Source organism: Falco cherrug, chromosome 2 (assembly GCF_023634085.1).
Source record: "Falco cherrug isolate bFalChe1 chromosome 2, bFalChe1.pri, whole genome shotgun sequence".
NCBI lineage: Eukaryota > Metazoa > Chordata > Aves > Falconiformes > Falconidae > Falco > Falco cherrug.
The window spans coordinates 24820452-24835172 of NC_073698.1; the positions used below are offsets into that span (position 1 = coordinate 24820452).

At 38.9% G+C, this 14721-nt stretch overlaps 1 protein-coding gene across 4 annotated transcripts in view; it reads left to right on the forward strand.

The window, feature by feature from the left end:
* Positions 1-14721, forward strand: part of FRY (FRY microtubule binding protein) — a 217563-nt gene that overhangs the window by 82006 nt on the left and 120836 nt on the right. For all 4 annotated transcript variants that reach the window (XM_055702468.1, XM_027815612.2, XM_005446473.4 and 1 more), the window contains exon 3: positions 11515-11568. In XM_055702468.1, coding sequence (XP_055558443.1) covers positions 11515-11568 — 54 coding nt within the window. The remainder of the gene's footprint in view (positions 1-11514; positions 11569-14721) is intronic.

The following is a 14721-nucleotide window of genomic DNA, read 5'->3' on the forward strand; positions in this document are numbered from 1 at the left end:
AATGGTCTCAGTCATCATTCTTCCATCGTTCACTTATCAACCTTCGTTGGAACTTCGCTGGCTCTCCAAGTATAGTCCAGTACTCAAAACCCCGCTCTGCCCATGGGCCAGTGAAGCCCAAACTAGGCCAGATCGGCTTGTTCTTTACCCCAGTAGTGAGAGAGGCAGCTAAGTCTGGGAGATATCATCAGTGAAATAAGCATGCTCTACTCATGTACTCAAAAGATGTGAAGGCACAAACACATGGGAAAAATCAAGCTTCAGTACTGAAGATGGAGAGCATCAAGGCAACTCCAGTGGCATAAAGAGCCTTCACTTCCCCTTCCACTCATCACCTCAGAAGTAATATCTCCATCTAGTTATCTCAGCACGTATCTCAGGCTGAGACCTGTAGCAGAAGCCAAGTGTAGAGCAGTAGTCCTTGTAGGGTAGCTAATCTTGAACCTCAGGACAGTTATCTTCCTGAAAGACCTGGAAAGGTTTGTGTGATTGAGGCAGCGGTGACAGATGAGACATCTATGTAATTCAGGGGGGACACGTCGTAGAATTGAAACATGGGAGGGAAAGAGTATGAAAGACACAGCTGGAAAAAGAGAGGAAGAGACAAATGTAGGGTTTCAGAAGTAATCGTGGGGATTGCAGGAGGATGGAGACAGGATGCAGCGTGGGTCAGCAGCATCCATACAAAACTAAGGGAAAATGTTCATGCCATTTTAGCAACAAGGAAGGAAAAGGACACAGTTTTGCATAGCCATTGGCATTGGCAATTGCAGCTAGATACAGGTCCATAAAAATACACTTTAGAGCCAGGCAATGTCAACAGCAGATTCCTCAGTGATTTCAGGGTTTCCATAGCGGAGCATGTGGGTAGAATGCTGTTTGAGGTTTCAGATACCATGTGATGGCAAAACTCTCCAGGACACCCACTGTCTCTGGGCTTTGCTGCTGCATGAATGCAGTTGGAGGATAGTCAATGGCACATATGATGGTACAGATCGCTAAGAGGATTTAACATTGGAAGGCAGATTCAATCCAAGGTCACTGATGCTGTCACTCTGTATCACGTGTTGACCAATGCTTGCAAATATAGCAGACAATCTACCACATGCCCCTAATCACATTTTTGTGTCATTTAAGAATATTGGTTATTACCACTATCCAGAAAATGAAAGTTGTACTACAGTCATCTCAGGTCAGTTTTATCACTGGTCTGTCAGTGAAGGACAGAAAGAAAATCATGTACTTCAGTAGCATTCTTGCCAGATAAGTAGCAATGAATTAAAGAGGTATCTTTCCATATATTCACAACAGCGTCATCCTTTGCATGCTTTCAGACTCCTGTTTGAAGTCAGTGAAGTACTGCTTCATCAGGAATGAGCTAAGTTTTTAAGTTTAAATTTATGTGCTCTTTTCTGGGCATGAGTCTGGCGTGGTACAGTTTACACATCAGGCAGCTCAAATTACACTATTATTTGCCCTTGCATATCTGGTGGCGTGACAAATATGAGAAATACTTAAATACTTTCACAGTTTGGAAATCCACCCGATGAGGTGTTGTTTCCATAGCTGGGCAAGTAGTACAGGTGGAAGCTATGGCTTTTATGGCCATCATACTTGTAGTAAAAGAACAGTGGAATGATGTTAGCTCTGCAAGGGCACCCTGGCATCTAGAAGTCTGTCAGACCGCTACCAGTAACTGGGGAAAAAAAGGCTTCAGATCAATTCACCTGGGGATGCATCTGTTATGGTGCAGTTACAGCCTTTGAGATAAACACATAGCCAAGAAAGCCCAAAATAAAGGAAGTTCGAAGAAGACTGTTGACAGTCATCAGAATTTCTGGAGTTCACTTTTAAAACTATACCTTTCCTCATCTATCAGTCTATTCTACCTAAACAGATGCCTAGCTGATGACAGTAAGTAGCTACCTGATGTTAAAAGCAGCAGTGGCTGCAGGACAGCAGACCATTAGTGGGGTCAGTAAGCTGTCATTTATTACCCCTGGTTGTCTGAGGCTTAAGAGAAAGTGGTTTCTGTTTACAGCTCTCAGCTGTGCCTGGAGCAGCCTTGCAATTACAACTCTAAATTTATTCAAGTCAACTGATAAGGGCTTCCTATAGTTTTGATTAAATCAGATCAGATTACTCTGAATGGGTAACCAGCAGTCAGCGCCTTGAGCGCACTAATAAGCCTTAATGGTCTCCTCCGAGTCTTGCCCACCCCTGCCCACAGCCCAGGACCCCATTCCAGGTGCCTGGGCTGAACATCCCAGCCACAGCCACATCACAGCAGGGCTGGTCTCCAGCTCCCCACGGCCCTGCCCAGCCACCCCCCTGCCTGAAACAAGCCAGGAGTCTTTCTGGCACAGCCATGGCTCAGTACTCAGTAGTTGGTGGGGTATCTGTCCTGCCTGGTCATAGAGTATCCTGGATGTAGACGTCCAGACATGCGTTCTCCATTTTACTCTGCTGTACATTTTAGCAGAGATCTGTTGCCAGTCCTCTATTTTCATTCCTAAGGGTTGCATATGTGGGAAGCTTGCCCACCCTTCCCAGCCTCTCTGCTTTTATTTTTACCAGTTTACCATTTTACCAGTTCCTTACAATTGCATTAAAAGAAGGAACCTCATCTACTGCTTGGAACCCAGAGATCCCCTAAATCCTTGTAGCCCTGCACCCACCATGGGCAGGAGGTTTGACCGAAGGTGAGGACAGTGCTCTCATAATAACTCGGAGAATGTGATGAGCTTAAGAGAGGAGCAACACATCCCCCATTCTCTGCAGGAAAAAAAAAAGCTTCCTGCATTTTTCTACCGTGGCCTTGCACAGAAGAAATAACTTTGCTCTTCATAAATCAGTTGGTGTAAAACTCTTTGCATATAGGATTGGAGCGTCAGTTAACTTCTTTGCTTAGGAAACAAACATGTACCAAATGACCAGGGTACATCAAGGTCAGGGAAGAGCATCCTCTCACTCTCTGCCAGCTCTCAGAAGAAGTGTCAGAGACGGAAAGGAGGGAACAGTACTGTTCCACTTACACACTTTTGACTGCAGTAACTTTATCTCCTACATCTATTTAATTGACCACTGGATCTTTCAGGTTTTCCATTCCACAGAGGTCTGCTGTCACAAAAACCTTTTCTTCATAGAAGTGATTATTATAGGCATACCACTGAATTAATATTTTTTAAAAATACTTGTATTGGCTGATGAAAAGCACCTAGCCTAACCACCTTGATGAACAGCTGGAACAGGGCTTTGAATAGCAGTTTCATGCAAAGGTCTTAACGTGGATGTGGAAGTCAAGATCTCCATACTCTTGTGTTCTTACAATGCTAAAAATAAGTTGCATACAAATCACTGTATCAAATGTTTTTTCAGAGCATCATGTTTATTCCAGTCTCACAGGCTCATAGATGAAAGATATTGAACTCTCCTACTGCATCTCATCACACCGCTCTTGACTGAAGCCTTATACAAAGAATCATTAATTATTAAGAGTATGACTCCAGAAAGCATTTTTCCTGGCTTCACATCGAGAGCAAGGCGAAAACTGTTTTCAGGGAGTATGGCTTGGGCTGGGTGTCTGTATTTTGAGCACATTTGTGTTCCTGTTATGGAGAAACCTTTTTATGAAAATGCATTGTAATGGGTCTCAGCACAAACAACAGAAGGAGAAATAGGTATTTACTTAATGCGGTTTGAGAAGTAAATCATACATATCTCACCTTGAAGCAAATGCATCATATAAGCAAAAAACCCTGTCTTTTTTGTGTGTGTCTTGCTGTAGTCAGGCTTTATAATGTAATAACCGTCTTGTGTTCCAACTCAACAGTTTTATTACCGCTGCTTCCTGTAACAGACCTTTCTCATTTCATTAATACCATTTTTATTAGTTCAGCAATGACTGACTTAAAATGGCTTAGAGTTTTTTTGAACATTCAAATTTACAATCAAGTATCAGTTTAGTTGATAACTCCTTTAGGAGTGTAAATCACTGAATCTGTAATAATTGATTATCAGTATAGAAGTTGGGAGTATTGATAGTGTCGAACTTAACCCATGTAAATCATTAGTTGGACTTGGGACTACTAATAAACTCAGTCCTGTACCTAAAATTCAATTAGCACTGTCTTAGTTCATCCATTGTATTAACTGTATAGGCCTTCCTCAAGCTGTACATCATGGTCCTTTCATGAATTTTCATCATAAGTACAGATGCCACTAAAACTTAACATATTACCTGCCCCAGCAAACTGGGTTCCAATTAACAAAATTTTATCTTCTTACATTGGAAGTTTTTAAGTTAGAATCTGTCAGTCTACTTATACAGGTCTATGATGGAACTGTTGTCAACATTAAGTATCCACACTTTGTTTCTAGGTGCTCTTTTAAAATTTATCAAACATACAGTTTGTAAAATTCACCTCTTTTTCTCTACACCATAGTACTGGAGTAATTAAAATCAGGGAAACCCAAGGGAAAGTATTATGATAGCCCACCTTACAACTTGCATGTGTTTAGACAGAGGATTTTTATGTGTTCATTAAGTTACAATTTTTAAAAGGAATTCCTATTAACACAAACCTGAAGATAAACAGCCAATAAAATTTCCTTTCTCACTTGTGCTAGAGTCTGCCTCAGACTTCAGTAAAGTCATCCTTAGTACTCTTTTCAAGCTTTCAGATTTTACAAATGCATGTATTTAAAATATTTCTTTTGGAACTTGTCAACTGGTAGCCATCAGCTTATTTGGGTTTATAATATCTTAGTAAAAGGCTTTTTTTTTTTTTTAATTCTTACCTACAGAAGAGCATTTTATGTCACAATGGAAAATATTAGAGAAGATGCAAATGCTGAGAGCAGTAGGCGTTTTGTTTTGAGAGGGGTTTTTTTGGCAGTTACCCATTTATCTGTAAACAGCGTTTAACCTTTGTTTAAAGTTTGTGATTGTTTTTTATCCACACTGAGTTCAGGTCATGTCTGGAAATTTTTCTACTGTTCAGGTAAGAATGTCAGAGTTTTTGAGTTGTTTGCAGAAGGTAACTGAAAGAAAGAACTTTTTTGTTTGTTTTCTGTAAGGGGTTTTTTTCAGGTTCCATGCTATTTTGGGAAAGTTGCAGTGCTAATTTTTGCACTGTGCATCTAATAGCTTAGAAAGCAATCTATAATTAAGTGGGCTTATGTCTCTCTTCAGGCTGCTTGGAATTTACATCTGTAGAGTATTCATTCTGAAAATGTTTGTTGTTTCTTTGGCTTGTTTGGCTGTTTTTTCTGATACATCAGTTACTTCAGATTAAACATTCTCATAACCAAAATATCTGAGTGCCCACATTTTAATTTTGTTGCTAGACAGCATAGGTAAAAGATGCCTTTTGAAAACAATGTGATAGTCAGACAAAAATTAGCCTGTAATACCTGATGTGATGACATAAGCTATCACTGAGTCAGAGCAGTACATGACGTGGTGGCAAAGAGGCAAGAGTCAGAGCCAGTGAGTGAAAACCTGTATTTGAAGCTGAACTGATGTTTCCATACATAGTTTTGTATTCAGCAGCACAGCAGTACTGGGCACATCTTTTTACACATGAATGAAACAAGAGCTATTACAAAGAAAAAAGCAATTGCGTGAAGAAGTAATAGACTGAGTAGTACTGAGCCTGTCTTCTAAACATGCACCTTTCATTATTTTTATGCAATAACTGTAACGCCAAGTAGGTTTTTGACCTGAGTTTGCTAAAATAAAAATTTATGGGACACGTAAAATGCTTTTACATACATTTCGTAGTCACTTGAAATGCTTTTTTTCTCCATATGAAATACCTTGTACAATTAGCATTGCTTTTTTACTTACTTTTCAAAATTACTTGATGTTCATCAGTTTAACGTTTTTGCAGTCTTTAATATTGTCTTATGCAGAATTGTGGTGTTTCTTGAAGCTATATTATCATATCTTTTTTTATTATGTTTGCCTTTAGAACTTCCTTTGGTGTATGCTTAGAATTTCAAAGTTTAATAAAGGAAATCCTATTTTCTGTTTATTTTACTATCTGTGTACCATGGTCACTGACGCAGCCTCTTAAAAGAGGTATCTAGCAGCTAATTGATGCTGAGCAGAGCAGCAAGAAAATGAAAGATTCTGTTGTCATCCACTGAACCGGTAATTTATATTTTTATGCATGAGGACCTGCTGACTTGCAAAGAATGGTTGTGACAGGACACTAATTGCCTGTTTCATAGAAGTTCCAGGTGTGAGACATTTGGGAGACGATCAGAGGAAACAAATTGTGCTTTTCAGTCAAAAAGCTTGGCTCTCTTAATTGCTTAGATATAAATTAACTAGGCTTCCTAGGGCGGTGGTGAGAATTCCCAAATAGTAAAAAGGTAAATAAGAGATGAAAAATATTTCCCAAGACATCCTGTGCTATTTTCAGTATGACAGCTTTTTTTATGGGACCATAGACTGTTCTATCAGTTTTTGAGAGGGCAAAACAGAAGTGAATACTTGTAAGTTCAGCTGCATGAACCTGCCCAATGCAGGATTAGCACAGATCCGTTCCGGGAGGGAGGAGGTAGGAGCACACAGCTGAAGTGGAGGCAGGGACCAGACAAACTGTCCACAAGGCAACAAGTTGGTAGTTCAGGTGCATCTGAAGGGTCCATGCGCCTCTGTGGAATAAAGTTGCATGTGCTTAGCCTTTAACAAGCAAATAGGTATCATAGCATTTTCTCCTAGATGATACAGATAATAATCTACGCACCACGTCAATGCAAGATTGACAGCGATATGTTTTCCAATACCCGTATATATTATATATATATATATATATATATAAAAACCAATGGCAAAATAAAAAATCTAGTATCTTTGATCCAGCTATTTTTGGAGCAGACCTTTTCCTATAAAACACCACTTTCCTTTCCTGCTGAAAAGAATGTAAGACAAAGATGCTGGGGGGAGGGGAGGTGTGTGTGTTGCCATAATGATGATTCATTGTAAGCAGGAAAGAATTACACATGGGGATTTTTTGGTTCTTAAGACTGCACTTCATGCATTTTATATATATTGTAGCTGTAGTATGAATGTGGTCTATGTCTACTCTGTTTTATGTGAAAAGGTCGGTTCTGCTGTTTCTTTTAGGGAACTCTTCCATCCTATCAGACTACTCAGTAGAGTATGTGTAGCTGCTTTTTAGCATGCATTGCAAAACTTATGTTTTGTATCAAAATATCCTTTTATCCTCCATGCTCTTATAAAAATATAGGGTTTACAGTACTCTGTCAATACAGTACCCTGTCATAATTCAGTAGGAATAATGTGCCTAATAGTTGCTGAGGTTAGAAATAACTCTAAGGGGCATTATATATTATTATAACATGGCATGGTGAAGCTTAATAGGCACAACATCCTTTTTTTTTCATGTTTCCCTGAACACTCAGTTCTGTGACAAGTGGTCAAGAAGAGCTATTCCTGTGCAAATTTACCCAATTATGTTTGTGTAGCAGCCCTGAAAAAGCATTAATGTATTAACCATTAAAAGTAGCTAACATTCTTTGGAGAAATGTTTTAGTGTGCCCATGTGAATAGACGGTTTGACGGATCTGTTATTTTTTAGATAAATTATAAATATTATATTTAGTTGATGTGTGTAGATGTGTTAAAATATACATTTTCCATTGCATGTTCAACATAGTCTACTCTATTCTATTCTGTTAATGTTTTCAAAACAGCAGTGGGGCAGAGGAAGGAAATTAATTTTTAGGTGAGCATTTTGGTTTGTAAACATTGGTGATGCAAAAAGTTTAGATAGTTTTATTGAAAAACAATAGTTTCAAATATTATTTGCAAAAATGTCTTTGCTGATCTTTACTGCTTATCTCTAATGTGTATTCATGTCATGGGAGTTTCCAGCATGAACAAATACAGAGTGTACAATTGAAGGCAGCACTTCAAACAAGAAATAAGGATGTTTAACTTGGTGATTAAAAATGGAAATGTTATATTGAGAGCCCATTCTTCTGAAATTTTCTGATGTTTTTTATAGCACAGAAAGGTACGGGCTCTTTCAGATTAATCAAAACTTTTTTTATTCATATTTTGTGGATGTAGGCTTTGGCTCCAAATTCAGCCTACCTATTCATCCAAGATTTGGAAGACATTTCTGTAGCATGTATTATAGCTACAGAGACTCAAACAGTCAACTCATAATGTAAAAGGGCCTCTTTGCCATTTCTGAACTGGGTGGGCAAGAAAATAAATAAAAATAAAATAGTGCCTTGAGGCTGGAAAACATTTTTAAGATTTTTTTTTAAACTTTTAAATAAATGTATCTCCAGAGTAAACAGACTGTTATGGAGTCTATTATTTAGAGGCAATTTCACTTTAATATATGTTTTAACCTTGCCTTTGCCAGTCCTGAACCTTTGGTATATAATGAAAATGTCTACCATGAGTATAAATATGTTTTATATAGTAGCTGCCATACCAACAATGTGGAAAGTGCTGTATTAAATGAAATGGTAAGATTTGTAAGGATATTAGAATGAAGTGGTATAGAATAGGCAAGTTGTTTACAGTAGATGAGAAGAAATTATCTATTGCCTAAAGAAAAACCTGCTGTTTTTAAAGAACACTTGAAGCACTTGCGTGTAGTTGAGCTGTCTTTGAATTTACTCAGCAGCATCTTCCTGAGATGGTTACTTGTCACCCTCACTGTGCAAGCAATCATCCTTTTATATATTAGAAGCTCTTAAACGCCAAAAACCGTATTTGTATCTGACCCTTCATCTTCATTCGGCTCATTATCTATTCAGTACTCATCATTAGGAATAAAGTAAATAGTAATAGCTCCTACTTTGACTTCTCTCAAATCTCCAAGCTCCAAATACAATTTTCCATGGTTATTGCCATTCATTGCAACAGGGGTGCAAGGAGTTGCTCTGACATGGGCAGCTCGCTCCCAGAACAGCGGGTATGTGCAGAGACACTTGGCTTCATGGGGTCAGCTTGAGTCCAGCTGGGCTGAGCTGTCGCTGCAGTCATGGCAGGCAGTGTCAGTGGCAGCGCTGTAGCTGGAAAGAGTCGAGGAAAAAGCAGCAACAGCAGCAACCCGAACAGGGGGATGAAGAGGAGGCTGAGACAGCTGCAGCAGCAGCTGCTGCCTGGCAGGAGTACAAGGAGAGGGGAAACAGCAGGAACTACAGTAGGTGCAGGATGGGATGAAGGGGAGAAAAAGGCCTAAGTTAAAGCCCCAGACTAGAGACATTGAGAAGTTATGGCGGCAGCACCCTTCCTGGGTTTTGATGGGTGTCCTTGGCTGGTCTCCATCCCAGGGCTGTCTTCTGCTATGACAAAGTCTTGCATGGCCCATGAATGTACCATCGCTAGGGAAGCCCTGGTCTAGTTGCCTGTAAGAGGGAAAGAGATGAGTGGTATTGCCTTGCCAAAATGGAGGGGGGATCTTCACTAACTCAGAAGCACAGCCCCTGGGGAACATCATAATTGGAAACTCAGGTAGTTGTGAGGTGTGTCTGTGCTTCCAGAGATAGGGGACAGGTGATTAGGACACTTTCAGATTTGCAGTTCCAGACCTGGGTTCCCAGAGCATGTTTTGTCTCATTTAATTGTGCCACCTTACAGATAAACATGTGACAAGGAATCTCACACCTTATTTCTGCCTGAAACACTGGATGCATTTCTGCAGGATTTTAGATACTACTGTGAAAGCCAAACATTGCAGCGTCGGGTATGAACACAAGACTGCTGCATGCTAAAGCATTATTGAAACAGACCTTTAAAAACTTGTCTGTGGTAGCACAAGTCTTTTGTAACAGAATCAGAAATTTAATTAAAAAAAAAAAGAAGATTGTTGGGGTTTTTTTCTAAGCTGCACTAATTCTCAGTACATTGATTTGTCCAGGACTCATGAAAACTTAAGGAATCTTTTTCTTTCTAAAGTAGTCGAACACTGCTTTTGAAAGTTCATCTGCTGTCCTTTTCACTGTGGGACAATAGACAAAAGAAGTATTGTCTTCCATGGACACAACTAGGTGGGGTAGCACAGGGTTACTGATTGAGGAGGACTGCAGGTGGGGTAGTGTCCTGTCTCTTTCTGGGCTAAAGGGTTTTACTGTGTCTGTTCATTACCAATAATCTGCCATAAAGTTCTAATTAATAGTTGCCTTAATGTCACTTGAAGGAGTCACTTTAGACATTAGAGATAACAATGAAAAATATTAACGACTGTCCTGGATAAATCAGTGACTCAGTAGAAAACATTTTGTTGATTTTTCTATTTGGTAGGTAGTCAGGGGATACTGTGGTCACCCTGCAGCCAGCCTCCTTGCCAGCTGGCATTATAAATGGATCAGCATAATTAATTTCAAAATCAGTCGGCAGATTATACTGGGTAACACTTTCTCCAGAGAGAAACATGAAATAATAGAAAGCTTTGGACTGCCTCAAGTCTCTCCATTCCATTATCTCAGCAGCTTTACAGTTTTCTTTGTTTTGCATCTCACATCCCCTGGCAGTGACAGTGTTTTGCCTGATACATTAACAGATGCTCATGAGTGTAATAGTTTGCTGAAAGCTGAACAGAAAATCTCATGCTGAGCTGGTGGGAGAGCCCTGATCTTGCAGCTGTAGAAGAAGATGCATGATTTACTAATGAATAAGGCACTGGCACATTTCAGACACCAGCAACAGCAGTACAATTCAGCACAGAATTGTGACGGTGACATATTTTTTCAGACTGTCGTCTGGCTTCATGTATTGTTTATTTTCAGTGTGGTTTAGGAGATTCAGGTTTTGTACACTGTTGCATTTTTCAATGAACTATGTACTTCTACATGCCTCAGTAATTGAGCCTGTGGCACCAAAGCCATAAAGGTAAATGGATGTTCACACATGGGTACTCCTTCTGAGATGGGCAGTTCTCCTTGGCCTTCGCAGGTACTCTGAGAATGTGTCCTGAAAATTTGCTTCCATTCCAAAAATGAGGGTTTTTTTTTTATTTTCAGTAATAATTTCTTCCACAATTATGTTCCTTAAAAATGAACTCTATGGTATGGGATCCTTCTAAAATCACTTTCTTTCAGTATGCACTGCGTGATGCACTGTATCTATGGGCATGTTTGTATTGCCGGGTAGTAGTACAACAGGTAAGTACATCATGTACCTAAATAGAGCTCCTTGGTTTTGTAGTAGAGGAAATAACAGGTGTTTTTTATGATTTTGAAAGAATTTATCATCAGTGTGAGCACCAAGTAACTCAGGTGTAATAGCTGGTTAATCCTTTAATTTCTTGGAAAGACACTAAAGACATCATGTCAGTATTAGGTCATATTTATGCAGAGGTCTCCTTTGCATATGAAACAAATGGTAGCTCCAGCATGAAACTGATCAGGAGGCAAATTATGTGAGTAAAAATCTAACAAGAAAAATAATAGTAGAGTTGATAGAATATATCATAGTATTGGTTTTCAGTAATACATATTTACTGTATTTCCTCTTAGGAGAAGCCACTGACCAAATCTCTGCAACGAGGAGAAGACCCCCAGTTTGATCAAGTAAGACACTTGAAATTACATTAGTTCCCTTCCTCAGGCTAGAAGACAAATACTTAGAAGGCAATCTAGTGTCCTTATCATTGCATACTTCAAAAGTAATATCTCTCTAGTCAAGTGATGAGTGCTTTGCCTAACCATTCTTGGGTTTAAATTAGGAGGATTTTTGCAGTGTTTTCAAGCTCAGTATTTTTTTGCCATAGAATTTCTTGCTTTTTATAGTGTATTAGGCAAATGCATATTATTTCCTGGCTGTTTTCCCTGACGGAGATTTAGAACCAAACTTTGTATCTTTTCAGAATATCTGGTTTTGAAACAGGTGCACAGCCCCCAATCTTTCTGTTATGGGGTTTCTCATATGGTTATCAGGGCCTTTAGGATCATTGTCATTGCTGTTAGTCCCATCAGTCTGCTTTGTCTCTGTAGCTGTGACCGAGCATGATTTACATGCGCTTTACACTTCACATAGGCTAAGCCAACCTGTTGTATTTAAAATTAAGCATAAATTCAGTTTAGAGTCAATGCCTATATATGACAAGGTAAATAATAATTAGAGAAAAATGATTGGCAGGAAAAAAGAATCAAAAACTGAAATAGAATTTATGTAATTAATTAGATTTCATTTAATAAAACAACAAAAATGTAATTAATAAAATGGAATTTATATCTGGCATTAAATTAATAAATCTATTATGTGAGGGAAATGGAACAAGTACAAAAATAAAACCAACAGCAATATACACACTTTTTAATGATATAAGAGAATGAGTTTTTGTCAACAGTCTTCCTTTAAAAAAAGAATCTACAAAAAATTCCTACTTAAGTAACCTATTTTGAAATAGAGAAGGATAGGTGCTAAAGCGTTTAACTTGCATTAAGGATGCCAGAACTCACAAAACTCACTCCCAGCAGAGGAAGGATAAACTGAAGGTGTATCATAAGCAACAAGGTTTGCTGCTGCTCCACTATTCCTGCCTCAGCTGCCATTGTTGTCACCATTGCTTCTATCTCCATGGCTGCCCACACCAGCGTGCGGCCAACCATGCCAGAAATACAGGACAGAGAGGCAGAAGCAGCAGCCACAGCAACAACACTGAAAACAACTGAGGCTAATGCCATAAGCTGCAAGTACCATAATGATTAACTTAACTTTGAGAGAGGAGGTAGGTATAGTAGGACTTTAGAACCTCACACGAATTTAACGCATTTATCGTGCTTTCTAGGGCATTGCACCAGAAGCAAGGATGCCTTGTGAGACCCCACTGGCATTCACAAAGGCTCACTTCATAATTTTAGCTTGGCAAAGTTACGCTCTCTAGGCGGTTCTGTAGCTGCTTTTTGGGAAGGACTAGCCTGCATGGAGGGCTGTTCAGAGCAGGAGATGAACGGTAGGACTTGTGCATCCCTGTCCGCCTTGCTGACCGCAGAGAGACCCCACAGGGGAGCCAGCCACTGTAGGCTAAAGGAGACTGCTTTATGAGTACTCCCTACCTGCCTAATGAAACTTTTTGTGGTATTCTGACTTAAATTTTATATATATTTTTTTTTTCCTTCCTGTGGGAAGGGTGTCAAACACAAATGGGAAAGAAAAACAAAATAAGCCACCCATATGCAAACCTTGTGATACAGTTCCTGCAGTGTATTAAACAAACACATAACGGGTGGCCATGATTTGATAAATATTCATGGTTAAGCAAATTGTGGCCCTTTACAAGGAAGAATTAGAAGACTTAACGCTTCTCCTAGTTATTGGTAAATAGACAGAAAATCGAACAATTAAGTCAAGATAAATTAATGAGAACAGCCAATGCTTCCTGGAGTAAAGCAACTGCGTATTTACAACTGTAGCAATTTACTCTGAATGCTGGCAGGAAAAAAACAGATGCAAACAAAAAACAAAGGCAAATTTTGCTATACACAACATTTGCATGTATTTCTAACTGGACTAAAGTCCTACCTTTGTGTCGAGTTGACAGACGAATAAAGCTGAGTGTGCCTTAGATGTCTTGTCAGAAAACCTTGTTTTCAGTGCCTTGAAATTTTCTGAACTATTCAGATTGAAATGTTCAGACTATCAGTCTGCCTCAGCCTTAGTTGTTGGGAATGTTTCCCTTTCCAGGTTTCACATTGTTATCTGCTTGAACAGCATGATGATTTTGAGAGTTTAATTCTCCTGGCATTGTGGTATGCCTTTGTTTGGGACATGGGACCTGAAACTGGCTAATGAGCCTGTTTTCAAGAACATAGTTCATACTTACCAAAATAATTCTAGTTTGGCTAAATTGTAGTTAGATTTTCATTTAAAATTTTGTGATACACTGTAGAGATTTGATAGAACTCAGCTACAGTAGAGGCAGGAAGATAGAGCAAAAAGTGTTTCTTGGCACGTTTGACTCGGTAGATTAGGTCAGTACATCTACAGTATTACAAAGCTGCTTTGCAAATGATAACATGTCAGTATTATAAAGTTGTCATGAAAGTATGAATAATTTTGCTGACATTAAAGATGAAGGTGTGGTCTACCTGGAAAATTCTGAAGATCATGATTCCACATGATACTAAAATCCAAGTAAGAGGACATGTGCTTTTAAATCAAACCATTTAAGTTTTCTTCTTTAAGTTAACTCAAATATTTAAAGAGTCTGTGGGTTAATGTAAGTCCAGGTTGATAATCCCTTGCTTCTCCCTTTCAGGTATGGTGGAAAAGTTTGGTGTTTATTCCTGAAACACATAAAGTCATCTAGCAAAAACAGGAAAGGGCACACACATGACATTCCTAACATTTTTACTACACAAACCAAGGAAGAAAACAGGGAGAACCCCCATGAACAAACGTTTTCAAGGGGTGTCTAACAATTTTGACTTTCAATTTTAAGGCATCAGAAGTGACACGCTGCCAAAGGAACCTTATTTTCTTTTTTTTACTTTATCAAAATTATCTCTGTTCAATTTGAATGAAATTGATAGGTGATGCTGAAGTGACCAGGTCACTAGTCACTTTAAAAGATCTGAGCTACATCTTCTAACCGTAAATTAAAAAGCACCAAAACTAAGGCATGACCTGATTTAAAATTTGTCTTTTGCAATTCAACTTCAGAGGTGGGAAAAAACATCCAAAAAATGCCCCTTTACAGTAACTTAACGATGAGCAGAATG